This window comes from Pyrus communis, chromosome 16 (genome assembly GCF_963583255.1).
Source record: "Pyrus communis chromosome 16, drPyrComm1.1, whole genome shotgun sequence".
Taxonomy (NCBI): Eukaryota; Viridiplantae; Streptophyta; class Magnoliopsida; order Rosales; family Rosaceae; genus Pyrus; species Pyrus communis.
The window spans coordinates 11,501,172-11,526,945 of record NC_084818.1 but is presented as its reverse complement, the minus strand read 5'-3'; the positions used below and the strand labels follow the sequence as shown (position 1 = coordinate 11,526,945).

The 25,774-nt window shown below is 36.7% G+C and overlaps 5 protein-coding genes across 6 annotated transcripts; 1 reads left to right on the top strand and 4 right to left on the bottom strand.

The window, feature by feature from the left end:
- Positions 1-904: 904 nt before the first annotated feature.
- Positions 905-3,053, bottom strand: LOC137721531 (cytochrome P450 86A8-like). The gene has a single exon (XM_068460623.1). It carries the CDS (start codon positions 2,617-2,619, stop codon positions 961-963), a length of 1,659 nt encoding a protein of 552 aa, XP_068316724.1. The 5' UTR covers positions 2,620-3,053; the 3' UTR covers positions 905-960.
- A 6,048-nt stretch (positions 3,054-9,101) lies between these two features.
- On the bottom strand, positions 9,102-13,050 carry LOC137721272 (origin of replication complex subunit 5-like). 2 transcript variants are annotated; one of them, XM_068460375.1, is made up of 5 exons: positions 12,908-13,050; positions 11,483-12,327; positions 10,986-11,399; positions 10,208-10,520; positions 9,102-10,104 (listed from the first exon to the last, which is right to left on the bottom strand). In XM_068460375.1, the coding sequence occupies exons 2-5, from the start codon at positions 12,316-12,318 to the stop codon at positions 10,057-10,059; spliced, it is 1,611 nt and encodes a 536-aa protein (XP_068316476.1). In that variant the 5' UTR covers positions 12,319-12,327; positions 12,908-13,050; the 3' UTR covers positions 9,102-10,056. The 2 variants fall into 2 exon arrangements, with proteins under 2 accessions (XP_068316476.1, XP_068316477.1); XM_068460376.1 differs by lacking the exon at positions 12,908-13,050 and having other exon boundaries at positions 11,483-12,431.
- Positions 13,051-13,653: 603 nt separating this feature from the next.
- LOC137720463 (ATG8-interacting protein 1) lies at positions 13,654-16,531 on the bottom strand. Its single transcript, XM_068459532.1, has 3 exons — positions 16,392-16,531; positions 14,762-15,654; positions 13,654-14,128 (listed from the first exon to the last, which is right to left on the bottom strand). Exons 2-3 carry the CDS (start codon positions 15,632-15,634, stop codon positions 14,024-14,026), a joined length of 978 nt encoding a protein of 325 aa, XP_068315633.1. The 5' UTR covers positions 15,635-15,654; positions 16,392-16,531; the 3' UTR covers positions 13,654-14,023.
- Positions 16,532-18,327: 1,796 nt separating this feature from the next.
- Positions 18,328-20,305, top strand: LOC137720142 (uncharacterized). The gene is made up of 8 exons (XM_068459152.1): positions 18,328-18,452; positions 18,555-18,635; positions 19,006-19,262; positions 19,388-19,457; positions 19,610-19,689; positions 19,833-19,895; positions 19,988-20,064; positions 20,167-20,305. The coding sequence occupies exons 1-8, from the start codon at positions 18,375-18,377 to the stop codon at positions 20,265-20,267; spliced, it is 807 nt and encodes a 268-aa protein (XP_068315253.1). The 5' UTR covers positions 18,328-18,374; the 3' UTR covers positions 20,268-20,305.
- A 59-nt stretch (positions 20,306-20,364) lies between these two features.
- Positions 20,365-22,224, bottom strand: LOC137720145 (uncharacterized). The gene is made up of 3 exons (XM_068459153.1): positions 21,856-22,224; positions 20,972-21,100; positions 20,365-20,711 (listed from the first exon to the last, which is right to left on the bottom strand). The coding sequence occupies exons 1-3, from the start codon at positions 22,183-22,185 to the stop codon at positions 20,532-20,534; spliced, it is 639 nt and encodes a 212-aa protein (XP_068315254.1). The 5' UTR covers positions 22,186-22,224; the 3' UTR covers positions 20,365-20,531.
- Between the last annotated feature and the right edge of the window lie 3,550 nt (positions 22,225-25,774).

Here is a 25,774-nt window from a genome sequence, read left to right as displayed (position 1 = left end):
AAGAACCAGTTACATTGGATTATAGATAAGAATAGACACCACCCTTATAACTTGCATAGAAATTTTTATGAATGATACTTGGCTACTCAAAAGAATGATTAGGAGTTCCTACACAAAACTATCCGTTGCTGATCTAGAGAACTTTATGCTTATATCATAACCGTTTATATTATAAATCATTTTATATTGCCTCTGCAAAAAAATCAATTAAATTAAGGTCGTTTAGTCATTGAATTGTATAAAGACAGATAAACGGAATTGGTAAAAGTATTACAAATCGTCTATGTATTTGCAACAATAAATGGACTAAACAACTTTAGTTTTAATTTATTGTTTGCAGAGATGATCTTTATAGAGTGATTTATAATATAAAAGGTTCTGATTATAAGTATAAACCTTTGTAATTCGAACATAAAGAGTTTTGAGTTTAAGTTCTTACTCATCCTTAAGTAGCCAAGCATTGTTCAATTTTTATTCACCTTTATCTCTCTTTTTTAATTGCCATAATTACCATAAGCTCAAGGCTCAGTGCATGTAACTCAAGCGGTTAGAATAAATAACGTTTACCTAAACGGTTGATTATACATAATAATGCATGTATCAAAAAGTTGCCATAAGATCAAATGGTTAATCAAATAAATTTTTTCTTAACAAAGTGATATATTCTAAGCTACTCTAATTGACTGGATTTGAAGCGAGTACATTATCCTGACTAATTAGTCTTACTCACATCTTTATAGATCATATATAATTCAAGAAGCAGAAAATCAAATTGAGTAAAAGATAATAATTTGATAAAAGCAATTTATAAAATCTGAACAAACAAGATCGACATAAAGAATATTGAATGGAAATAAAAATTTGCAAAGCTTTTTGCTTACAAGGGAAAGCTAGATGCTCCCTTTCATTTCTCATAGGTTCCACCACTCCATAAATGCACCACCCAAAAAATTAAACTTCTTAAGCCACCCCAACCACCGCTCCACCACCGTCGCCGTTACATTCAACGGCCACACACTCTTGCTCTTCCCCTTGCAATTGTCTCTCCGTCGTCATCTCCTTTTTAATGCTTGATAAAATTGCCCCCAGCTCCCTTTTGTGCACATTCACCATGAGTCCATACTTCATGAACAACGTTAACGACATCTTTTGCTCCACCTTGTGGCCCGGCACCACTGTGAGACGGTGGCGGAGCAAAACCGACGCGGTTACTGACTTCATTTGCAAGTAAGCCAAGTCCTTCCCTAGACATATTCTTGGACCGGCGTTGAATGCCACGAATTTATTTGAGTCATGCATTATGAACTTCTTACCATCGGGAGATAGCCACCTCTCCGGGCGAAACTCTAGACAATCGTCTCCCCACGTCGATTTCATCCGCCCCGTTGCGTATATGGAGTATGTCACCGATGATCCGGCGGGGACAAATGTGCCATCCGGCAAAACGTCGTCGCACACCACATGCTTCGAGTCCTCGGGTACGGAAGGGTACAACCTAAGGCTCTCGGACAATGCTGCCTTGAGGTATATCAATCGGTCAATTTCCTCAAATTCCAATGGCTCCTCCAACCAACTTGCCACATCATCGCCACGTGTCTCGATCAGAACAGTGCAAATTTCGTGCAGGATTTTTTCTTCAATTATTGGGTTAAGAGTGATCAACCAAAAAAACCAACTCAGCGCTGCAGATGACGTGTCGCGTCCGGCTAGGATGAAATTGAGCGCCACGTGTTGGAGAAAAGTGTCCGAGTAGTTCTCTTTTTTCTTCATGAACCTTGACAACATATCATCGTGTGGGTTCCCATCTTTTTGCTGACTCAGCAACTCGAGCTTACGGGATGCAATCACATCGGATAAATACTCCTCAATATGCACAAGGTTTCGGCTCAATGTGACTTCCATTCCAAGCCCAAGCCATTTTTTCACCTTCCACAACACCTCTGGCAGGATAAACCTCTGCAGTGAGGCTTCGGTGGCTCGGTCGAAGGCTGTGGCAAAGCCATTGTCAGGAAAACCCGGGGCGCAAGTCTCCGGGTCCTTCCCAAAAGCCAAACCGCATATGTTATCGAAAGTGAGCCGAAGTAACAGGTCTTGGAGATCAACCGGCTCAGCTCGAAGCTCAGCCGACTTGAGAATCGGGCAGAACCTGAGCTTGATGGCTCGGCTGACCCACCGAGCCATGGCTTGGCGCAGCGTCCTGGTGGTGAATTCAAGTGCGGCCGTCTTCCTCTGAAACAGCCACGTGTCGCCATCCGAGTTGAAGATGCCCTCACCCAACAGCTCGTGAAACACTGATTGCCAGGTGGGGCCCTTGGGGTAGTTGTCGAACCGGGTCTTGAGTATGTGCTCCAGATTCTTCGGGTCGCACGTGACGGTCACGAGGCCTTGCTTTTTGGCGAGGAAGGGGATGGCGCAGATGCAGGTTTGGTACGTGCCGCCGCAGGCGCGAAGGTTGTCGTAGATCCAGTCGTGCAACCGGTCCGAGTTTTCGATGAGCCCCGGGAGACTACCCAGTAACGCCCAGACACGTGGACCCTTCAGCGACCGTGAGATGAAGGTTAACCAAATGAGGTAAGCCGTGATCGCTGTCAAAACCAGCAACGCCGTCGCAATCTCCATATTTTACTTGTTTGCCACGTAAACCAAACCCAAAAAAACAGCAATGCAAAAACCGCACTCAATCACTGAACGATCAAAAACCTGTTTTCCTCCAAAATATATTCCCGAGAGAATGTTTCTTTTCCGGGAAAGTTGCTTTCTTGGTATGAATTATTGTGAAGAAATGGAAGAAGCTACTGTAAAACGTACCTTAGAGCAAAACCCAGTTAGGGATTTTGATGGATATGAAATGTTTGAGGGATTTGATTGAGAAAAGGAGGGGACTTCGAGGTTTGATGGATCTAATTAAAAAATGGGTGGAGAGGAATAATAACATTGATTGATGAAGATTATAATAAGGTGGTGATTTGGTGAGGAAGTAGAGAAGAAGTAGAGAGAGAGAGGAAGCAGAAGATATGGAGGTGGAGGTGGAGGTCTGTTGTACAAAATTGAGAGTTATAGAGAGAGATTTATAGGTAAGCAATTTATTGAGGACAGACTGGTCCTTGACATTGCTCTCTCTATCTCTCTCACTGTATTTTCTCTCACTAAAAATTAAGCTACACAGCACAACAAAATCGCCATAAATGTTTTCAGAGGTCGTTGAACTTTTTTAAAGCTAGCTAGCTCAAAACCTCTCTTTCCCTCTCTAGAAAACCAGTGGCTCTAGCAAATTAAGATGCAACTCTCTCTCTCTCTCTATCTCTCTCTCTCTCTCTCTCTCATGCACACACAAGGAAGCACACACACTTCCACACCTAATTTTACTGGAAATGGAAGATGAGATTTAATTCAAGAGCATTGAATGAAGAGGAAAATTTAATGGGATTAGTTGAGGAACTGTATAACATAAGAGGAGAGAGACCAAGAACAAAAACAAACAATGGTAATTCTATTGCAAAGAAAAAAAAGTCACCATCACCCAAAGACAATCGTTCATTTTTCATACCACTCACTATTACATTTTCATTGCATAAAAATTGTCAAAAGAAAAAGAAACAAAATTTGAACTCAAATACAAAGAAGCACACTGATCGTGTCCGTTGAATATAATAAGTCACCAATGGTGTTTTAAATGGGTCAATAGTGGGTTGAAAATGAGTCACCCTAACTCAGCGGATTCTTGCGTACACTATAACTAGGAACATATCTTTACATAAGTATCTCTATCCTCACATGACATATATTAATCACCCGGTTACAACAGGATTTCTCCTAATTTAGGCTTTCCAGTCTTATAATAAAGTTAATTATATTACAAGTCTTGAACTTAAATGAGGAAAATAGGGTTCTTCATGTGGGTCTTTTTGGTTAGGGTTGGGTAATCCCCCAACTTCTCTTTGTTTTTTGCTTGGTTTTTGCTTGTGAGACTCTTTTTTGCTTATCTAGCTTTATCTTTATCCTCTCAGATTCTGCAGAGCCCCCTCCTAGAGCAGTAGAGAGTAGGGATGGTAGTAAAAACAATATTGTGGGATTCTTCACTCACAGGTTTGACCCTCTCACTTTCAATGCTGTATAATCAATGAACGATAAAAAAACTGTGCTCTCTCTGTATCTATAACATGAAGGAAGAAAGTCAAAACCCTTATACAATATATTTAGGTCACCTGAATGCAGACCTTAATTTTTGCACATTTGGGCAGACTCTGGCAGTTCATCATATATCAGGATGCATATGAAACCTGGCAAGCTTTGTGTTGTGCTCTTGTGCAGCAATAAGGGTTGACATTCCTATCATAAATTGCAATGAAATAAAGTTTTACAAATTTGGTACAATGTTCTCTTATCAAACATATATAAGATGTGTATTGTGACCGAGAATGTATGAGATCATGCATCTGTTATCCGACTATGAATAAGATGGATAGCTGATCAGGTTGATTCTTACTTGAATCTATCATATACATATATATATATATATATGTGTGCGCGCGCGCGGGGGCGCATGCGTGTCAAGCAACACAAATCTAGTAAGAAAACATTACTTATTGAACTTATATAGAAGCGGCTTTCTACTTTAAAAACGGAAGTCTGACAAAAAAAACATTACTCTGCGAACTTATCCGATTGTATATGTGAATGTGAAGAAAACATTACTCTGCGGACTTATCCGATTGTACATGTGAGTGTGATTAAGCCAGCCTCACGTTAGACCACCATTCATGTGATCATGAAATGGGTTTGTGAGAGTGTACCTAACCAATTTTTTTTTTTTTTTTTTTTTAAACCATTCCACCATTTAGGTGTGCTCGGCTAAGCACCATGTCGAACAGTGTCATCAAATTTAATCTCATCATGTGCAATTCTGATAAAGCTTCACTTATTTATTAGCTAGGTTGCACATTGTATTTTGAGTATACACTACTAAAATGGGTTAGAATTATATATAGGATAATGAATTTGTAACGAACAAATTTTATAATTAGAATTATTTTTTTTATCATCATCACTTAAAGATGATATCTGCCAAATAATAATAATAATAATAATAATAATAATAATTAATTTAGAGATATTTTAGTCGTTCATATATAGACAATTCATCATGAAGATGCTATTTGCTATAAAAAAAATAAAAATATAAAAATAAAAAGTTGGTTGGCTTGATACATAGAAGGCTAAATGATATCTAAAATGAATTTTTGCAGATATAATATATTTAAATAATGATAAAGTGAATGAACAGTTCTTATTATTACATTCATACCTTGAATATTCGTTAATCGATAATCATAGGATCTCCCATGATCAAGAGAACACAAGCATTATATATAACCTCCATTGATCATCTCAATTTCCCAGAACTGCCATATTTGTGCTAGCTTTCCTCGTCCGAGAATTATTAATCGCAATTCGCATGCAAAGCTAGCTAGCAACTAGTTTGACTTGTAAACCATAAATTGAAATATTGAAGAATATGGCTTCGTTTTTTTTTAGAATGATTTGGATATGACTATTCACTATATTAAAGGTATTTTGAAGAAATAAATGAATGACAATTTCCTTTTGTTCAAGATGAAGGTTACCCATGAAGAAAAATAATAATTCAGGAAGTTATCATCCATTTATTCATGGTAACCTTTAACTTGGACAAAATAATTAAGGAAGCTATAATCCATTCCTTCCTTCAAAATGTCTTCAATATATAGAGTGAATAGTTCTACCAAATCCAATCGCCTTGAACAAACAAGGCCTATACGTGTCATCCATTTCTTCTTTCAAAAATAGTTAAGGAAGTTGTCATTCATTTCTTCTTTCAATATGCTTTAATATAATGAATAGTTTTGCACAAAACAATCCTCTCAAAACTACGTAGACAAGGGAAAGGAATCCTCTCCAAATCTTTTTCTTCTAATCCACAAAATCTGGAGATCCGGACCATTGAAATTTGAATCAATAGCTAAAAACAGGGGTTCATTTTAAGAGTTATAATAATTTTAGCCGTTTAATCAAATTTTAACGGCCTGGATCCCCGAACTTAGTGGATTAGGAGAAAGGGATATAAGTGTTAATCTTTGTATTTTAATTGTCATATCACAGTGAGTCAATTAAAATAAAATAAAAAAAGAATTTAAACAAAAATTGTTCTAGGAGAAAGTGCATAAAACACAAAATTGTTTAAGAAAAGAAAGAATTTTGTAATATGTTAAAATCAAATCATTTGTACTTGATACTGCATAATTCTTTAATTATTCGTTTTAGCAAGCCATGGGATTTTCAAGCTCCATGTAAATGACAAATAGACCTAATTAAAATTCATGCCGAATCATTTCGTGTAAAACTTATCACATTGCACTGGTTAGATATTCTGCTTTCTTACTTTACACGACTTTTTTTGATAAATTTAAAAAAAAAATGTTACTCTTACCATTTATTTGTATCATTATTTGTAGCATTTCTCTAATAGAGATGAAACTCATATATGTTGGCAGACCTTATCTCTATTAGAGAGATAGTACAAATAGATAGTAAGTGTAGTATTACTCATTTTTTAATGGATTATATAATTAACGCCCAAATGTATAAAATAAATGAAAGTGGATGGCCTCACTTCACACATTTATTTTTACTTTTTAGATATTTTTTAATATATATTTGCATGTAATTCGAAAGTTTATGGACACCGACAGTTTGTGCACAAATTACATGCTGCGGTTTTCCTGGTCATCTCATGGTGCACATTGCATGAGAAAAATCATGGGGATAATGTTTTTTCTGACCGACAGTTTATCCACAAATTACACAAAACGGTGCATGCATGCACAGATGCACTACCAACATTAACACATCCCTTCACATTCTTTACATGTATAGCATTAACCCGTTGACCCCTTATGTTGTGAAGAGCTTACATTATCGTCGGTTGGGTAAGTACATATTGAACAACTTAATTAGGACTAGTTTGGAGTAATGATGGGTAAAAACCAAGTAAATTAATTTGTTCAAACTAGCCAAATCAAATCAATTTCATCAATTTGCAGGAATGTTAAATTCTCCATGCAAAATAATGACTCCTAGTGAACAACTTAAGACTAATTTGAAGTAAGAATGGGCAAAGAATCAATCAAACTATTCAAACTAGCCAACCAAACCAATTCACCCGTTTGTACGTAAGTAGGTCAAAACCTATAGCATGTCAACCTAATGCCACACTGAACAACTTAGGATTAGTTTGGAATAAAGATGGGCAAAAACCTAACCAAATTGTTCAAACCAACCAAATCAAACTAATTTCATTGGTTCGTAGAAAAGTCAAAATCTTGAATTTACCTAGCACTTTGCATTTTTGTTTTCGTTTTTTCTCCCCATAGGTAAGAGATGGTATCATATTATCACATTCATCATGCTAATTAAGGAAAACAAAGAACTTTGGTACTGAAACTTAAAAGGGAAAACCAGCCTTCTTTTAGGCATTTCCTCAAAAGAGCAAAGCATTACATGCAAATAGGTTTGAGTTGCTATAATATCAAAATAATCATAATGTATTTATCAAAATATAAAACTATTCAAAGACTGATCATCTCCCTCGTCCAAAATCCATCCACATCAATACAAAGCTTTAATTTGTGGAACTAATGACCATCCATTTTGTTATAGAAATCCAAACGGTTTAATTACACGATAACAGGAAATTTTCGGGTGAATGGTTTTGATCGAGACGTTCCTCTAGAAAAGCCTATGCTTCCCCCATTTGTTTAGATACAGATTTTGGCTCCTAATGACCTAGAATTAAGTAGTTGAACAAAACAAGAAAATTTAGGTACAACATCATGTAGGTCGGGTGGCTTGCAAAGCATGATCTCTGGTCGAGTTTTTTTTTTATTAATCATTGTCCATAAAATTTGAACTTAGGTCTTCTCCAATAAAACGAAGATCGTTTGTTGATAATGATACATCTTCCGTGAAATTTGAACTTAAGTTATTCTCCAATTAAATAATAAGATAGTATGTATTGATAATGATCCAGTGTTGTCAGCTTAACACATGATCCTTTTATACCCCTTAAAATATTATATAGTTGTTGAGCTTAATGAGATGGGCCTGCAAGCCAGCCCAGAGAATTTAGATGACAAAACCCCACCATGACAAAAGACGATCGCCATTACCGACTACTCATAGTCCTGGATTGTCTACCAACAAGAAAAGACGAGCGCAAAACCTAAAGTACTTTCCTACCGCTCGAGCCAATTGGTAGAAGAGCACTCTTGTAATCCATATCAAATATATATATATATATATATCATATCATATCATATCAATGCAGTGGGCGTAGCCCATTTTTAAGATGAACCACTTAAATTCTTTTGTAGATAATTTAGCTTTATATCACGAGATGACAAAAAGTGGACCATACGGCTTTATGTTGATCTTTTAATTTTGAGTGTTAATAATACCAAACTCTAGCTAGTGGCTAAAATTTTGGCCACAACTCTTGTAGTTCTTAAGCAAGATATTCAAAGCCCACTTGAAGCAAGATTTTTTTCTGAACGTTCTAATGATACTTCTCTTTTTTATATTAAAAAAGATCACAAGTTAAAATCTCACTGCCATTGAAACATCCAACTGTGCATTGATGACCAACAATTATTATACATTGATCCACCTCCCATGCTGGACCAATCCAACGCATTGTTGACCAACAAATATGATACATTGATCCACCTCCCCTGCTGGACCAAACGAGAAATAAGGCCTTGGGGACCCCAAAATACTAGAGTCAAGTCAACGTTCTGAATACTAATTCCTTCTAGGATAATGCATGTGTTTCCTTTAAAAGGATTTACTCGCCTGCCACTTATGATTAATTATGATTAATGAATATTTATCCTTTGAACATCATAAGCATAATGGTTCATTGTTTTTGTCATCATCTAAGGATCGTATTTGTAAAAAAATCATATAATTTCATGATAATTTAATCATTCATACAAGTTAAATCAATCAACGATTTTAATCACAAATATCATCCTTATTCTGAACCATCTGTTTTTTATGCATATGAATGGCTCTCCAAAATGAATATTTTTTTGCATGTATAATCATTAGATCAAGAAAAAAAGAATGAATGGTTCCGATCATGGTGTTCGGACGATAACGTTACAAAAGTGGAGGGACTTGGTCCCCATAGAGGACACAAGCATTATCCTTCTTCCTACCGTTTCAATCACTCATGGGCTCACATAAGGTTATGCAGCAGCATATATAGCATCATCAACTCGTCACCGCTCAAAATTGCATTTAAGATGGAATTGCGACCTATTGATCCACTGTCCTATGAATGTGATATCAAATTCCCTCTGCAGCTGTGAGAAATTCTCTTACCATTTTTTTTGTGAAATGCAGAGCCTATGTGAATGTGATATAAAATTCCCTCTGCAGGGCCATAACTCTTATTCTTCTTCCTCTTTTGATTTGGATTCGGAGCGTGCAATAGGTTTAGAATGATGTATCACATTGTGAGGCTAAGGCTTAGCACCGGCCAAGAATGTTGCTGCCCTTCTCTTCAAACAGCACTTACATCTGACCCAACCTTAATGGAAGAATCAACTGCGTTGAAATTTAGCAGAAGGAAACAAAAATAGGAAAACAATTCCAGAATTGCGATCGACATTGTATAAGGAAACGATATTTCCAAGCCCTGCAACTTACTAGGATGTAACACGGATAGGTGGTTTACTACAATTGTTAGATGGCAATCCTGCAGAAACTTGGCACCAAGATACTGTCTGAAACTTATGTTCAATGGTGCTATCCCAGCTGTCAGAAAGACCACGACAATCGGTATATCCACTCAATACCAGTCATTTCACGTTGCTCAACAAAGATGAGGATTAAAGAATTTGGAGAGTTCAATGATTCAACACAGTAGGAGGGTAACATAGTTGAAAACCAGGTAAGTTGCTTCATCCTCGAGAATAAATTGGCAACCGTATCACAGATACCTCACCTGAAAGCAGATCATCTGTATATATACTTTGAGAGAGGAAACTTAATACTCCTTGCTACCTGTAATCCAAATATAAACAAGATGTTATGTAATTTCAAAAGAATTATTAACCTTACAACATAAAATTTTGGTATAATTTCAATTTGGGAAACGTTAGGTTACCTTAAGAGCCATATCTTCACTCACTGTCGATCGATATCGAGTTGAGCCCTCCAGCGGGCAGCTTCCACCAGTGACAATAAAATTAGCACTGCAGAGACTGGACAGTTGTAAGAGAACATCAGACATGAGCCCGCCATTCCCATCTTGAATGTCTAACCCACCATCTTCTTGTCCCTCCTCATCAAGAGGACCTTCTCCTACAGATGTAATGCACTGAAATATGGCTAATAACCTTTCCATTGGGAATGATCCAGGATTCAAAAGCAATTCCTGTTCTGCAGTTTCCTTCTGTTCCATTGACTTGTCCGAAAGCCTAACCATCAATCAAGAAGCATTATTCAGAAGAATTCAGTGTTTACAACTGCTGCATTGCAAAATGCCAAAACAATAGATGCAAAGATAGTTGATCTGCAAGTTGCAGAAATTTTGGTTTCCTCCACTGAATAAGTGCAGTAAAAAGATGTCCGAAATTTTATCTAGATGTTGTTCTGCACAACATATCGAAAAAAACTCAAAGTATCCCTTGTTACTATGGTTAGGCTAAGGTAAAATGGAAGCAGGTGGCTACATGCTTAAGAACACACTTATATTTTAGCTTAGTTTTCTACAGGATTCGGGAATGTCAGACCTTGTATTGAAAAGATTACAGCAGTATTAACTTTAATGATAGCATAAAAAACAAAATTAAAATTTGTACCAGTGTCGCCGATGTTAATCAACTAAACCTATATAGAGTATAAACTACAGTAAATGCAAGAATTATTCTTGAAAGACTTACTTCCTCTTTCGTTTTCGACTATTAGAACCTCCTGTAGAATCAAACAGGGATGAATCAAGGGTAGCTGGGTTTCTTGAAGCAAGGAATGCTGCAATAAGAAGATATTTGGCGGAAGTAGGCATATGGAAATCTAATTCTTCAACTTCAAAATCTCTGGATTTCCTTGTGCCCCCCTTCCCTTTTCTCTCCTTAACTTCAACTTCGGGGGATTGCTGCGACGAAACCTTAAATGTCTCATTCAGTGCAGGAGCAATATGGGGACGAAAAAAATTGTACAGCCTTTGGTTCGTCTCTTTATTGGGAACAACATTCAGATCAGTGATGGGTTCACAATATTTTGTGAATAATGGTGAAAAGACAGAAGATAGCTCATCCACCCGTCTGGTAATTCTACAGAAGGGCCTTAGCACAACACTAACCAAGAAGAAAAAGCGTCCATCAGCAGAAACCAAAAGGCAAAAGACGAGTAGAAAGAAGAAAAACAACTATTTTCGTACCTGAGAAAAGAGGAGTAAAGCTTTTTGTTCGCCTGGTTTCTCATGAAGATTTTCTGCAGATCATCTTGTGTATAATCAGGAAGATATAGAGGGATAGGCTCCACATAGCCCATATTTGAGTAATATGTATCTGGCGAGGCACTGCTGATAAAGATAAGACCGACCTCAGGCATTTTCAAAATGTCATAGAGATTAAATAGTAAAGGTAATATAGTGGAACCTTTATCCCATCCTCGAAGACGCTCCAAATTGTCAAAGACCAAGTAGATCATATTTCCGTTAGACTTTCCTGACCTTTTGGAGGTTACTTTCCCTGAGTTTCCCTTAGTATTACCCAGAATGCTGACCAAGGCATCGCGAAGAAAATTAACAAAATCAGATGGGCTTTCACAGCGCTTTGCACTAGAATAACCATTTGCTGCATTCTTTCGGTGAAGAAATAGTTGGTTCAGAACGGATTCGAACAAGATTCGAGGATTATAACAGGTAAGGCAGCTTGAATAAACTAAAGGGCGCTTAAGATGCCTAAATGTCTCTACAACAATACTGGTTTTCCCGGTAGAAGTGCCTCCATACACAAAGACAGGAAACATGGGAGAGTTCTGTGGACCCAGAAGGCGCAGAAGCTCCAATATTTGATTACGTCTCCCAGGAAAACTAGACAAAAGATCATCGGCACTAAAGGATTCTCCTTCTTCACCCAACACAAGGTCACTGAGAGTTGGCGGGTGTGAACTACTTGCTTTAGTTTCTTCAACTACCTTCTTTGAAGGGGTAGCTAAAGCGGAGGATCTGGTTGTTCTCCTTGTGGTTTTCGGACTTTCCTCTTTACCCATGTCTGAATTCTAGCCAAAATAAACATCAAGATTAAAAACAGAGAATTTTAGTAGACAACATCGATAACAAATAACTTAGTAATCACACCGCAAACCAACACGAAAATAGTGGATGCAAAATGAAGTGCCGAACTTCAAAGGAAATCAGCCTTTCAAACACAAGTTTGCAAGGAAGTTGCACACAGAAACTTACAACAAACAAAACAAACCAAGGAAATAAACATAAAACATAAAAATAAAAATTCAAAACAACATAGCCCCCCTCCATGAACAGTCTATCTCAATCTCCTCGAAACTTTCGCATACACCTATAAAAACTTAATGGAGCTAAATCCACTTATCTGCAATCGTATAGCGGTTAAAGAACCGGAAAAGCCGATTACTTGGGAAAAATAAATCAATGTATTACAATACCCAAATCATCACTTACTACCAAGCACTCCCCTAGTCAAATTTTGAAGCAAACCCCCCAAAAACAATTACCAAATTAATAAATTACCCTCACGAAATTGAGTTTTTGGGGACGAAAGGGAAAAAGTATGGCAATACAAATTAGAAATTAAAGAGTCAATCGGGGGTTGAGGATTACCTGATCGAAAAGCTCACCGGCAAGTCCGCCAGAACGATGATAGAAACGCGGAGGAGTGGCGGTTGTGTTTTCGCGAGAGTGTTATCTGACTTGAATCGAAACCCTAACAAGGTTGTTGAGATAAAAGAGAGAATAAAAGCGCGGGAATCTTACTTCCCGCCAATTAACTGGAGTGTGAGTGTGAAGGTCCACCGTGAGATAAAAGTATTAAAGTACCATAGAAATTGTGATTGAGAGCAATTTTATGGCATGGTACACTGTGTCGCGGGACGTTTCATATCAAATAAATAAAGACATGTGAATAAAACAAAGAATAATTATTTGTTTTATTAATACGAAACGTCATCGTAACGATGCAATCGAATATTTCGAGTTGTGATAGGCCTAGTACAATGTTTGGAGATGTTCTTTGATTTTTTCCCCTCATTTTTTTCAAATCTCGGTACAAAATCAACTATTTATTTTTTTGTTTTAAATTGAAACAATCAAATGATAATCAATAAAGAAAAATAAAAAGAGCATGCATAAAGGAAATAAATGGTGCAAATACTTTTTTCCTAAACAAAAATTACATATGAAAAATTTCATCAATACCATATAACATTAAATGATACAAGAATAAACGACTGCAATGTTAAAACACCGTACACAAAATTTATCCAAATCAATCCGTCAAATCATCAAAACTAGACAGGTTCTACAGGATCGGTTATTTTTACTAATTGAATTGCATCTTGAAATAGGCATAGCAATGAGTCCAAATTGAGCTTTACCATGATAAAATTCAGTCCGTATTCCAGTTCACAAATTCTGGAAATTCAACAAATTGTACTTCTATCTTCACAACAATCACAAGCATAACTCCAGCAACAGCACAAAAAAACGTAATCATAGAAATCGTAACAAGTAAGAGCTCTGTACAGCGGCAACTTCATGGTGATCGAAAACGATCATACGACGGTGATATCAGACTTTTAGCATGTAGACAAGTAACACTATCCATAAAAGGAATATACATCAACCACATCGAAAACAAACTAATATGTAACCCTCGTCTGCATCTCCAACTCCATCACTTCTCTCTTCACCCCTCCTGTGGTATTTTTCGTCATCATCTTAAGCCTCGCTTGAGGAGCTGCTCCCGATAAAGGATCCTCGGCGGTGGCTGCTCACTATAACGCCTTTAAGACGGGATATGGGACCAATCATCCTTCCTGTTTTCTGTCAATATGATAACATAATGTCAGTGTCATCGAACTAGACTTTCCTCTTGATAGAAGCAAACTCAATCATATAAGCAACTTATCACATGTTCAAATCTTAGGATTCTAAGAGTGCACATTTGCCTTGCATGTCAGCGCACGCTATTATGGGTTAACAACAAGCTACTTATCATCCGTACCATGATGCGAGTTCATGGTAAGGTCATCAGATTGGGAAAAGTGGTGTTTCCAATGTAATTAATCTTTGGATAAAGAATTGGTATCAAATTTTAAAATATAATCAAAAGCCATAACCTGATTCTCTACTCAGCTAGGAGACAAATCGTAACCCCATGCATATTACATCAGGAATAAGGAACTAACTGAATAATGTATAGACATCACGGTGAATCTTGCACAAAGAAAAGAGAGAAGGCAAAATATCAACAGAATCGACTACTTAACACTTTTCAAAGCATATGTCTCTAAATTGCATAAAATGCTTACACCATGAAATTTATGACATAATGCAAGATCAGGCCAAAAAGAAAAACCAACAAACATGGGTTATCAATTCCTTGCCCAGGGAAAGAAAAAGTAAATAGTTAAATGGAAACATAATCATAAGAGAAAACAATGGAAATCAACAGACCTGATCGTTGACACTCAACAGCCATTTTTGCTGTAGAGCCAGCCACCTTTCATTTTGCCACCGCTGCCCAAGTAACACAAGCCCCATCACAGCTGCTGCTACAAAAATAGACCAAACTGCATTTGCTTCTTTTGCATGAGAATACAAGGAAGCAGCTCTTCTTTTCCACCAAGCTCCACAGGGCAGGTGAGAAACATCAAGTTTATCATCTTTCTCAGACCTTGGGGATTGCATGATGTCCTCGGAGAAACCTAAACCTTGTTCTGATGGTTCCTCGAGTCCAGGAATAGTGGGGCTCTCGCCAAAATGAGATAAGCCACCAAGATCTGTTTCACCGTCAAAATGATATGTAGCAGCATCAATTATAATCTGATCTTTGTGAGCCGAAATTAAACCTTCTTCAAACTCTGTATCACCAATCAATTGCATGTTACCCTTATCATATACAGACTGTTTTCCTGCAAACTCATCTGACACATCCAACCCTTCCAAAGTCAAAGTTTCTTCCTCCTTTCCACTTGACCTACCTCCTTCTTCACGACGTATCTCAGCTAAGACATCACTGTCCAAATGTTCATTATGAATTTCACTTCTATCAGACTCCAACGGCAAATTCTCATGCTGGCTGGGTGGAAAAGCAAAGTGACCGGACATGAAAAGAGCACGAGAAGATTCAGCATGCTCACCATAGGTATCACTCTGATCCTCATTGCTCAACTCTATTCCTCCTGGACCAGGAGCAGCAGCATACGTAGATGCTGTAAGTTGTACGACTTCCCATCCATTCCCACGAGTAGTACTTTCCTCCCCCTCCTCGTTATCTGCCATCTTACTGCGCACAGTGTTTTCCTCTCTCTCCTCATTATCTGCCATCTTAAAGGACTTAAAGCTTCCTATTTCATATGTACAGGGCACAAGTAGACACAAAATAACCAACCAAAAAAAAAACAATCAGAATTCAGTAAAACGAGATACTAAATTACTAATTAAATCCAATTCTGATTTGTTACATCACAAAAACTTCCGGATCACAAAACACTTCTGCAACAAAATGCAACTTTCGTTTGAACGCAACGATTGACTAAAATGAACCAACGGGAATTGAATAAAAATAAAATCTTCATACACAATCTCTTTTAGCCTCTAAATATTATGTTTTTTCATTCCTACCGATACAATTCAAACGATCATAGCAATTCACAAAACAAAGTTCCCATGTGCATTCAAAACCCCGAATCGAGGATATCAAATGACAAATACAGCAATATCAAAAGTGGAATACATTTCTTTTTCAAATTCCTAACAAACATTAACACCAACAAAAAAATTGATTAATAATCGAATACTTAATCACAAGTCCTCAAGAACTTAATCAAAATCTTCACTCGTAAACAAGCAAACAGAACAATTTGCGTGTGGATAATTATTGAATACACAAATTAAAAATAAAAATCATCCAAAAAGTCAAATTAAAGCAAAACAAGAGCCAGTTCAATCAAAACTAGCAAGCACAACCCTAATCAAACGCGTACAGATCAACAAACGACCAAACAAACAACAATCAACGGACGATATAATTCCCCGAAACAAAAAAAAAATATTCAAATTAATATCGATACGAAGAACTCACAGAAAAGCGTAAAGCGGTTCCCGATGGGGGATCCAAACGACGACGTTAAGATGGGGTCGAAGGTTCAAGATTGAAAACTGTCTCGGGAAGTGGGGTGGGGTTTTTATATGCAGAGATTTCCGGAGAAATAAAAGAGAGGGAGATAAAGAAGGAAACCGGCGGTAGCGGTAAAGATGAAACTGGACGCGTCGGTTGACCGGCTGTAGCAGGTAAGGTTTGCGTTTGCGTGCGTGCAGAGCGAGGAACTTTACTGCGTTACGCCAGTTTTCCTTGTTTTCTTTAGTGACGTTATTGTCCTAAATTTTATCCGTTGCACACATGTCTTGGTATTTACATCTGAAATTTACTCACCATTTCCATTTTTTCAATGTAAATTTCAGTATCCAATTTAATGTTGGATATATTCCTATCAAATTAAGTCTTGAATTGAAAGCCAAATTTAGGACATGCAATTAAATATTTTACCTTTCTTCGAGGATGTGGCAGTGGCATCAGTTTGGTTTATACTATTTTAGATTAGATTTTTTGTTGTTTGTTTTTTCTAGTTTAAGGATCTGTTTGTGTGGATCATTTTTTGTATCTTGGATTATAACTCTTATTTTACTTAAGTTTTTTACTTTATCTTGTTTATGGGAAGCCGTGTCGTCTCTCTTTATTGTACTAATTTTTTTAATGAAAGTAATTTTGTTTGACAAAAAAATATATTTCACAATATTTACTAATATTTTACAAAAATTAAGAACGTTATTTGACAAATTCGAAACAAAAAATTACATATCAATACTCGGTAGGAAATGTGAAAAATACTTTTGAATCATAAAAGTGCTTTTAAAGTTTATTTCACGTGCTTTTAAAAAAATAGTTTAAAAAAAAATGTTTATGAGCAGAAATGCATGGAAAGAATTGTTCAGGTTTATCAGAATGGTTCAAATAAACATGTTTACATGTGAACGCTGCAAAATTGTGCATGTCAATTGGACGGCAACAATATTTTAATAGTGTTTCAGTTAATTGTCAATCCCAAAAACATTATTATTTTCTTTACTAGAAGTCACATAAACCTTATTCGCACAAAAAGTAATATTGAACTGCAAAATAAGGAAAGAGTTTCGGATCTACCAAAGTTATCGGATTAAGTGATTCGGACTTTTCAAATTTTATTCAATGGTAAAAACTTATCACAGCTTTTAAAGGGTCAAAGCAAATGGGCTGTATGATGAAATTTGAAAGGCTTGGATCACTTGATTCGGTGACCTTGATAGAAGAAATCCAAAGAGATTCTGTTTCGAATAAGAGAAAATTTGATTTTAAGATCTCTTAAAATATTGAAAAAAAAAAGATATATCGCTAATCTCAAACTTTGTGGGGTCAAGATGCAAATGAATGATATAGGCTTGATAGCTTTCCTAATTCGTTTATCCCTTTTTCATATGATCTAAGTGGGTTGTATGATGAGCCTATCCCCACATTCTCGGAATTGGATCCTCTGAGCACAAGCTCAGGAGCATCCTGATCAACGTTTGAGAACCGTTGGATTTTGATCTAACGGTTACAAACAGAGAATCATTTTAAAAATTATAATAATTGTAATCGTTGGATTAAAATTCAACAATCCACGTGTGCTGATCAGCAGGCTCTTGGTTTGTGCTCAGGAGAGGGTCCAATTCCCACATTCCCACCATACTCAATCATTGCGGGGTCAGCCACTGCCCCGGTGGTGGTGACACCTCCTGACCTCCACCCTTCTCTTGTCGTTTCATAGTTTGACGACATGTCGTTTGCCGTGGGTACCAAACACTGGCCACGCTTCAATCTAGTTGGGCCTATAGTGGCAGGCCTAACCGCTCAGCCCAATCAAAGTCCATCCAAAATATGCGGAGAAGAATAATCGCCCGCTGCCTAAAGTCCTCCGTCGATAAAAGAACAAAAGAAACCATTCAGACCAGAGACTCTGAGAGGGGAGAGAGAGAGAGAGAGAGAGAGATGGGGGATTTATACGCTCTGGATTTTGATGGAGTTTTGTGTGATAGCTGCGGAGAGAGCTCCCAATCTGCTGTGAAGGTAATGTTTTGTGCTTTTGTATTTATTTTTATTTAAAAGCTTAAAAATGTTTAATTAATTAATTTGATTAATTTGTTTGAATGGTGGTTATGAAATGTGTAGGCTGCTAAAGTGAGATGGCCAACTCTATTCAACGGCGTGGATTCAGCTTTGGAGGATTGGGTTCTTGAGCAGATGCACATAGTAAGTCCTCCATATTCCCATATTCTAATTTCATAGAATCATCTCTGTATGGTCATAATTCACGGTCTGATAATGTAACATGCTAGATTGTGAGACAGCGGACCGTTGTTCATGTGGATTAGATACAATTACGGTATGTTCATTAGGTATTGTTGACTGTTTGACAACATAACATGCTTGACTGTCGAACAAGAAAACATTAACCCGCATTTGGTAATAATGCAACGTAACATGCTAGATTGCGGGACACCAAACATAGAATTATGCTCGTTATTCACACCCTGATGACAACATGGTAGATTGTCGGACAAGAGAACGTTAAAATTTGTTTGATTGAAGGAGGAGTATAATGAATTTTATGGTGTGGCAGGTGAGGCCTGTGGTGGAAACTGGGTATGAGAACCTGCTACTAGTGAGGTTGCTGCTGGAAATGAGGATACCTTCTATAAGGAAGTCCTCCGTAGCGGAAGGGCTCACGGTGGATGGGATACTGGACAAGTGGTCGGAACTGAAGCCGGTGATTATGGCAGAATGGGGCGAAGAAAGGGATGCGCTTATTCATCTCTTCGGGAAGGTCAGGGATGAATGGATGGACGAGGACTTGAAAACTTGGATTGGTGCAAATAGGTACCCGAATTTTGGACTATTTCACTGTTGATCGATTTACATTTCACAGAATTCCCGTCTCTCTCAAACTTGTTGGGACTGGGAGAGTTCAATGCATAACTGAGCAGGAGATAACTTCATTGCAGATTATATCCAGGTGTTCCTGATGCTCTAAGATTTGCAAGCTCAACCATATACATAGTCACCACAAAACAGGTGTGACCCCTTACTCATGGGGTTTTCTTTCTCCCGATCACAATAAACGAGCGTTTATGCAGATTTTCTGCTTGGAGAGTACACTTCTGCGTTTCTAACTTTCACCCTTGTCATTCTCTCACCTCCTTATTTCCCTTTCTTCGTTTGGACAGAGCCGATTCGCTGATGCTTTGCTGCGAGAACTTGCAGGAGTTACGATACCGCCTGAAAAGATATTTGGTCTTGGCAGTGGGTTAGTGTCTATTAAATTATTGTTAATCCGTATTTCGTATTTTGGAACCAATGCTTATGGTTTACTTTCCGTAATGTAGAACTTTAATTACGTATGTATGTCTATGGATTACTCTTATATGAAGTATTGAATTCGTGTTCCAGTCCAAAGGTTGAAGTATTGAAGCAAATTCAAAAGAAACCAGAACATCAGGGGCTGAAACTGCAGTAAGATACTTTTCTGTTTAACATTTAGCATAATAATACATGTTCTAACCGAGTTTATGTGAACGAGATCAATAACGCTTGACATTGACCAGCTTTGTCGAAGATCGTTTGGCAACCCTAAAGAATGTCATCAAAGAACCTGAATTGGATGGTTGGAACTTGTATCTAGGTAAACTTTCTCTGTTTCTACTCTTCTCCCTTGAGCCTTATCAAACGTTGACAGATAAACACGTCTGAGCTTCAGTTGCTAACTTGGGATTAATTCGATCAGGGAATTGGGGGTACAATACACAGAAAGAGAGGGAGGAAGCAGCTACAATTCCCAGGATTCAGATCGTCGAGCTTTCTGAATTCAGTAAGAAATTGAAGTAGCTTCTGTTCATGCCAATCTTGTTCCCTATTCGGTTGGAGACTTAAGACTATTAAGTCGGAAATTTGTATGCATCTTCTCTATTTAAACTAGTTGAACAGAGCAAGTTGTCACGTTTCATACAACAAATTCATAAATAAAAACAGAATTCCGAGAAACAAAGCTCGTTTACAGTTACCTTTTTCCAACATCATTAGGAGTGGAGGTTGCTAAGGATTTACAACAGGGGTTATTATATTTCATGTCAGAAAACTTACTGGTACAAACTACAATTCCTCTTTCAAATGTATATTGCTCTCTGTTGGACTGTCACTCTCCTTTCTCTTTTTCTCATTCCGGAGCTTCTCAACGAGTTCCTCTAAAGGAGGATCTCCTGGTCTTCGAAACACTTGATCGCCAATCTTTATCTCGTAGGCCTCTGGTTGTTTCAACGTAAACTCCTTCAACTAGAGAATTGAGAAAAGAATAAATTATACAACTATATGAAGAATAAACGAACGCAGAAGCTCGTGACACACAATAATGAGCTCAATAATTCAAACAAACGAATTCATGATCAACAACAATAGGCATGCAAACCTCTCTTTGTGAAAAGTATTCTTAAAAACTAAAGACATCTTAAGAGCAATTTCTTCAGCCAGACACCAGGGAATTAATACTTCTTTATCCGGAGGAAAAAAAGAGCCAGCATGGGAGGAAAGTGTACCTCTGTTGTGTCTTGGTCTCTTTCCATGTTGAACATGATCGTGTTTAGATCAACACCCATGAACCTTGCCTCAATTGCTCCGGTCCTCAGAACTTGAGTCCACTTCATAGCAAGCTCGGCCACTGTATCCTGGGAGGGGGGAAAAGCACATATCAAATTTACCATTCATTCAAGCCTTATAAAAACATGTGAATGAAGTCATCTCTATTACTTAGAAGCCACTAGATCAACTTCAAATTATGCTATATTGCATTGCAACATAGAGATTAGTACGAAATATAGAATGAAACGAGAACTACAAACATAAAGATATAACAGGTCTCCAATTCATGTCTCCATCCACGAAATTTCCGTATGGCATCCAGGAGTGTTCAGCAATATCAGTACTTTCCACACATTATTAGTCCCAAAGGTTAAAAATAGTGTGTTTGTGCAAACGGGGTTACGCCAATTGGCCAGGGTAGTGTCCCCGCCCCTTGTACCCGAGTTTGAATCCCCATCCCCACAGATCAAACATCGATCTGTTTAAAAGAAAAGGTGTGCTTGAAGAGCCGCCATTTCCATCATTCGACCACATTCTTTCACAGACACCCTATTCTATTCTAATTCAGAAGCATTTCACAGAAAGTCCCACACGCCAAATCCAATTCAAAACTTTCAATGAACTTCTCAGTGCCCTTCAAATTTGAAATGCCGAATCGATATACATTTGCTCAAAAACTTGCCTTACTTATTACAGTAAAATTAACAGATTCAAGTTCCAAGTAAAAATTATTAGATCAGAGACAAAACCCAGTAACAAACAATAAAAAATCCACATACCCAGTTCGCATTCAGCTGAAAAACGAATAAAAAAGCAAAAAGGAAGAGCAAATTCGAATTACCCGAGTCCGCTTCTCGCCCATCCGGAGCTTCACGAACCCGAAAGCCGGCCCGGTCTGCCGTTTCATCATCTCCGCCTGTATCTGCGACATGTCCATCTTCGACAGATCGGGCGGCGGATTGAAATCGGAAGAGGGTTTCGTTTTCTTGCCCCATTCTTTCCAGGTGTCGTCCTCCTCATCGTCGACGACGTCGTCCAGGTCGTCGGTGATGTGGACTCTCCGCTTTCCCGCCTCGGCGAACCGGACGCCATTTGGGGAAAAGATGAAGGGCAGAATAAGGAGGAGGAGAAGGGCGAGGAGAAGGGGGACTGGAGGTGTTGGGTTTGCCATGCTTTGTGTGAAGCGAAGAATTGGAGAGGGCTTTAGAAGGAAGCATTTTCAGCTAACCACATCCTAAGTACGCTCGTCTTACACCTAATTATTTGGCACTATGTTATTTTATTTAATGGTTAATTGAAAAAGTAATATTTAATGTGAAAGTAAACTAGAATTAAGTGGAAAGACACATAGCAAATGTTTCGGTGTATGGTGAGCATACATCATACTTATAGTACAACCGGAGACCTGTGACGTCCACATAAGCATATACCGAAAAAATAATAGTTTTTTTAACAGATACATAAAATTGAAATGAACACATTTCATAATGATATATAAAATTGAAATGAAATAACAAGTAATGTACAAAATTGAAATGTTTTAAAAGATATTGTATAAGGTTATAATTGTATGCAAGCTGATGATGTAAAATAAGTTACTCATTTTTTTTTTTTAAATTTAACTTTTTGCATATTTTGGGGGGAAATGTATCAAAGAGCATGAACTGATGAACATTTTAAAATTGAACCCAAAAAAAAAAAGATGGACACCATCTTAAAAGTATTTTTTTTTAAATGCAAATTAACTTCTAAAATAAACAGAAAATGTGTTAATTACATCATTCAAATTACCACTAAACGCTTTTTCTTTGAAAAATTAGTAGTAGGTCGCTAATTCACATCTTTAAAATATTTCGACTACCCTTGTTGTTGAATGCCATTACCTTATATTAACGCACTAATTGTACTTTGATCCTGACTCGTTTGATAAACATTTTATTTTTCAGTTTTTAATTTTTATTTATTCTTCTCTCGTCGCCCTCCACCCTTCTTCATCCATTTCTCTCACACACTTCCCCGCAACTCAAGTAAGGTGGGCATTTTTATCGGGTCAACTGATCAATCCAAACAAAATAATGAGGTACTTAGAAATTTTTAATAAATTTGATACTTGAGCACGTCTTGATTTATAAATTTCATGGCCTATATGAATATGTATTTAATTGTGCATCATGTGATATGGATTAAATTTTTCAATAAGAATCGTTATCGTGCCTCTCGCACTCTCGTTCAAAACTATATTATATTTTAATAGTTTGAATGTTTCAAACCAATAAGAACTATAATCCACCTTAATTAAAAACTGATTATATGCTTTGAATATTGATCGCGTTGTTGTCGACAATGAAAACCTATAAGAATAATAAGGCAATTAAATAAAATATATTGGTAAATTAGACTTAATTAATCCGCATCATTTTCGTTATTGTAGCATGTATTATAGGAATATAATATTCAATTGTAAGTAGGTTAGGATTCCTACCTAAATATGATTAATATAATCCTATATATATTGTAATATTTTTTCACACATCAATACAATACAATGAGTCATAATTCTACATGATATCACTCGTCTAGATTTTTTCTTAGATCCTGGAGTTTCTCCCCCTTCTCTTCTCTTCTTGTCCCAACCATAAAAATAAAAAGAAAAAAATAAAAAACCGCAGCTTGTCTAGGAAGAGAGGAGGAAGAAGACGATGCCATGAGAGGAGAAAATTGAACGACAAGCTAGTAATTAGCTATCTCATGAGTATGACATCCAAATCTTTACTTATCTTAATGTTGGTTGTGCTACATCCCATACTTTATGGGATTGTCTTAATACGCACTTTTCTCAGACCTATGTCGCTAATGAAGCCACTATGCATTTTCAACTCATTGTTGATCAACTTGGTGAAATTGGTGAACTTGTTTCTGATAAAGATCTCTCTCAAAATATAAATGTGAAAATCACTCATATATCGTAAATCTCACTATATAACAATACGCACGTGTTATGAAAACAATAATACGGATAATAGTGTCCTAAAACTCTTTCCACATCATGCATTTTCTTATTTTCAACATGAATGTACTTTTCAAAAATACTAGCGCATAACTAAAATTAGATTCATAATTATTAAGTGCATGAGTGAATACTATTACGTTTTAATCGCTTACGTATACTTGACGCGTTGGTTTGCAAGTCAAAAGAAATAGTATTGCCTTTATCTAATCAGCCATATCAACACATATAGTATTCACCAAATAAGCAAAATTATTTCTCCATGTTTGAAAATTTGGGAAATGATAATGACATGGCACCTAGAGTGAATAAGGATCCTCTCCAAATCCTTTTAGTAAGAATATCGAGAATTCGCGTATCTTGTCTGTCCATCGTACATCGTGCGGTTAGAAATTATTTTAAATTTTATTATTTAAAAGTGAATACAAACAGTATCTGAAGAAAACTGACTGCACGATATACGATGAATGAACATAATTCACAGATCCTTGGGATCCACACAAAGAGGATCCGAATTCCTCAAGAATGACATAACTTTGTTAGAGGTATATGTTGATTTGCTCCCTGAACTTGTATAGAGGTGCTAATTTCTCCACTGAACTTTAATTTTAGTTAATTACTCCTTGAACTTTTATAATTAACCAATTTTCTCCCTGAACTTTAACTTTAACCGATTAATCCCCTAAAATTTTATAAATACCCAATTTCCTCCCCCCTAGCGTTGGATTTTAAATTTTTCATCCAATTCTCATCCATCCAATTTTACATTCTTTTTACCCCCATACAATTGTCATGTGTTGTCCCGTGATCAAAATGGATTAAAATTTTAAAATCTAGCGTCATGGGGGACATTGACTATTTATAAAAGTTCAAGGGTAATTGGCTAAAATTAAAATTCAAGGTGGAAATTGGCTAATTATAAAAATTCAATGGGTAATTGGCTAAAATTAAAGTTCAAGGGGAAATTAACAGCTCTGTACAAGTTTAAAGATCAAATCGACAAATATGCCAACTTTGTTATTTAATACCAAGCTTGATTAAGTACATTACTTATTAATACATTATAAATAAGAATCTGAACGAATCTTGGAGATTGATTCAACAAATTACAGATACAACAAAACAAAGTTTTGCCATTTAGTACTACGGTCTAGTGGTATTTCTTTTCACTTGTAAGTGAGAGGTCTTAAATTCAATTCTCGTTAAATGTGAGTTTGAATCACATTATTGCTAACCCATCGTGAGTCTAAGTTCACCTCATTTTCCCTTAGTGTAAATAATATCATTTGTTCAAAAAAAAAAAAAAAAAAACCAAACAAAGTCTTAATCATAATTTAAAATAATTGATCCAAGTTAGGGTACTAATAAACTCATAAAAAAGACTTTTTGCTTTGGATTTTGCAGCAAAAAGTCACAACTCATCAACATTATCTGTGTTAGTTAGGATATTACAAAATTAGGCAAATATGTGAATAGGGGATTATATTGGAGATAAGGTCTTTCTCTTCAACCTATTGCATGTCTAGTTTAAATTTTTTACTTCTTCTTACTGTAGGCCGTTGGACCTCCCAAACTATCACCTAGTTGAGATAGACTCCATGAACTATTTTTTGGTAAATTAAGAACATGAACTTTTGTAAATCAATTGATTTACTCCCTACTGTTAGTTCTATCCAATTTGTTGTTATTACGTCAATATGTCAACTAAAGTGACCAATTAAAATACGACACGTGTAGATAATACAAATTAATT

Bases quoted from the DNA above. Each gene is read 5' to 3' on its own strand.
- LOC137720142 (XM_068459152.1), top strand. From the start codon at position 18,375: ATGGGGGATTTATACGCTCTGGATTTTGATGGAGTTTTGTGTGATAGC. The intron at 18,453-18,554 runs GTAATGTTTTGT...TGAAATGTGTAG, and splicing joins GCTCCCAATCTGCTGTGAAG to GCTGCTAAAGTGAGATGGCC. The intron at 20,065-20,166 runs GTAAACTTTCTC...TAATTCGATCAG, and splicing joins TGGTTGGAACTTGTATCTAG to GGAATTGGGGGTACAATACA.
- LOC137721531 (XM_068460623.1), bottom strand. From the start codon at position 2,619: ATGGAGATTGCGACGGCGTTGCTGGTTTTGACAGCGATCACGGCTTAC.
- LOC137721272 (XM_068460375.1), bottom strand. From the start codon at position 12,318: ATGGGTAAAGAGGAAAGTCCGAAAACCACAAGGAGAACAACCAGATCC. The intron at 10,521-10,985 runs GTAAGTCTTTCA...ATTGATGGTTAG, and splicing joins AGTCGAAAACGAAAGAGGAA to GCTTTCGGACAAGTCAATGG. The intron at 10,105-10,207 runs GTAACCTAACGT...TTTGGATTACAG, and splicing joins GTGAAGATATGGCTCTTAAG to GTAGCAAGGAGTATTAAGTT.
- LOC137720145 (XM_068459153.1), bottom strand. From the start codon at position 22,185: ATGGCAAACCCAACACCTCCAGTCCCCCTTCTCCTCGCCCTTCTCCTC. The intron at 21,101-21,855 runs GTAATTCGAATT...CCCCCCTCCCAG, and splicing joins TGGGCGAGAAGCGGACTCGG to GATACAGTGGCCGAGCTTGC. The intron at 20,712-20,971 runs GTACACTTTCCT...TCAATTCTCTAG, and splicing joins GAGACCAAGACACAACAGAG to TTGAAGGAGTTTACGTTGAA.
- LOC137720463 (XM_068459532.1), bottom strand. From the start codon at position 15,634: ATGGCAGATAATGAGGAGAGAGAGGAAAACACTGTGCGCAGTAAGATG. The intron at 14,129-14,761 runs GTCTGTTGATTT...TCATATTGACAG, and splicing joins TGTTGAGTGTCAACGATCAG to AAAACAGGAAGGATGATTGG.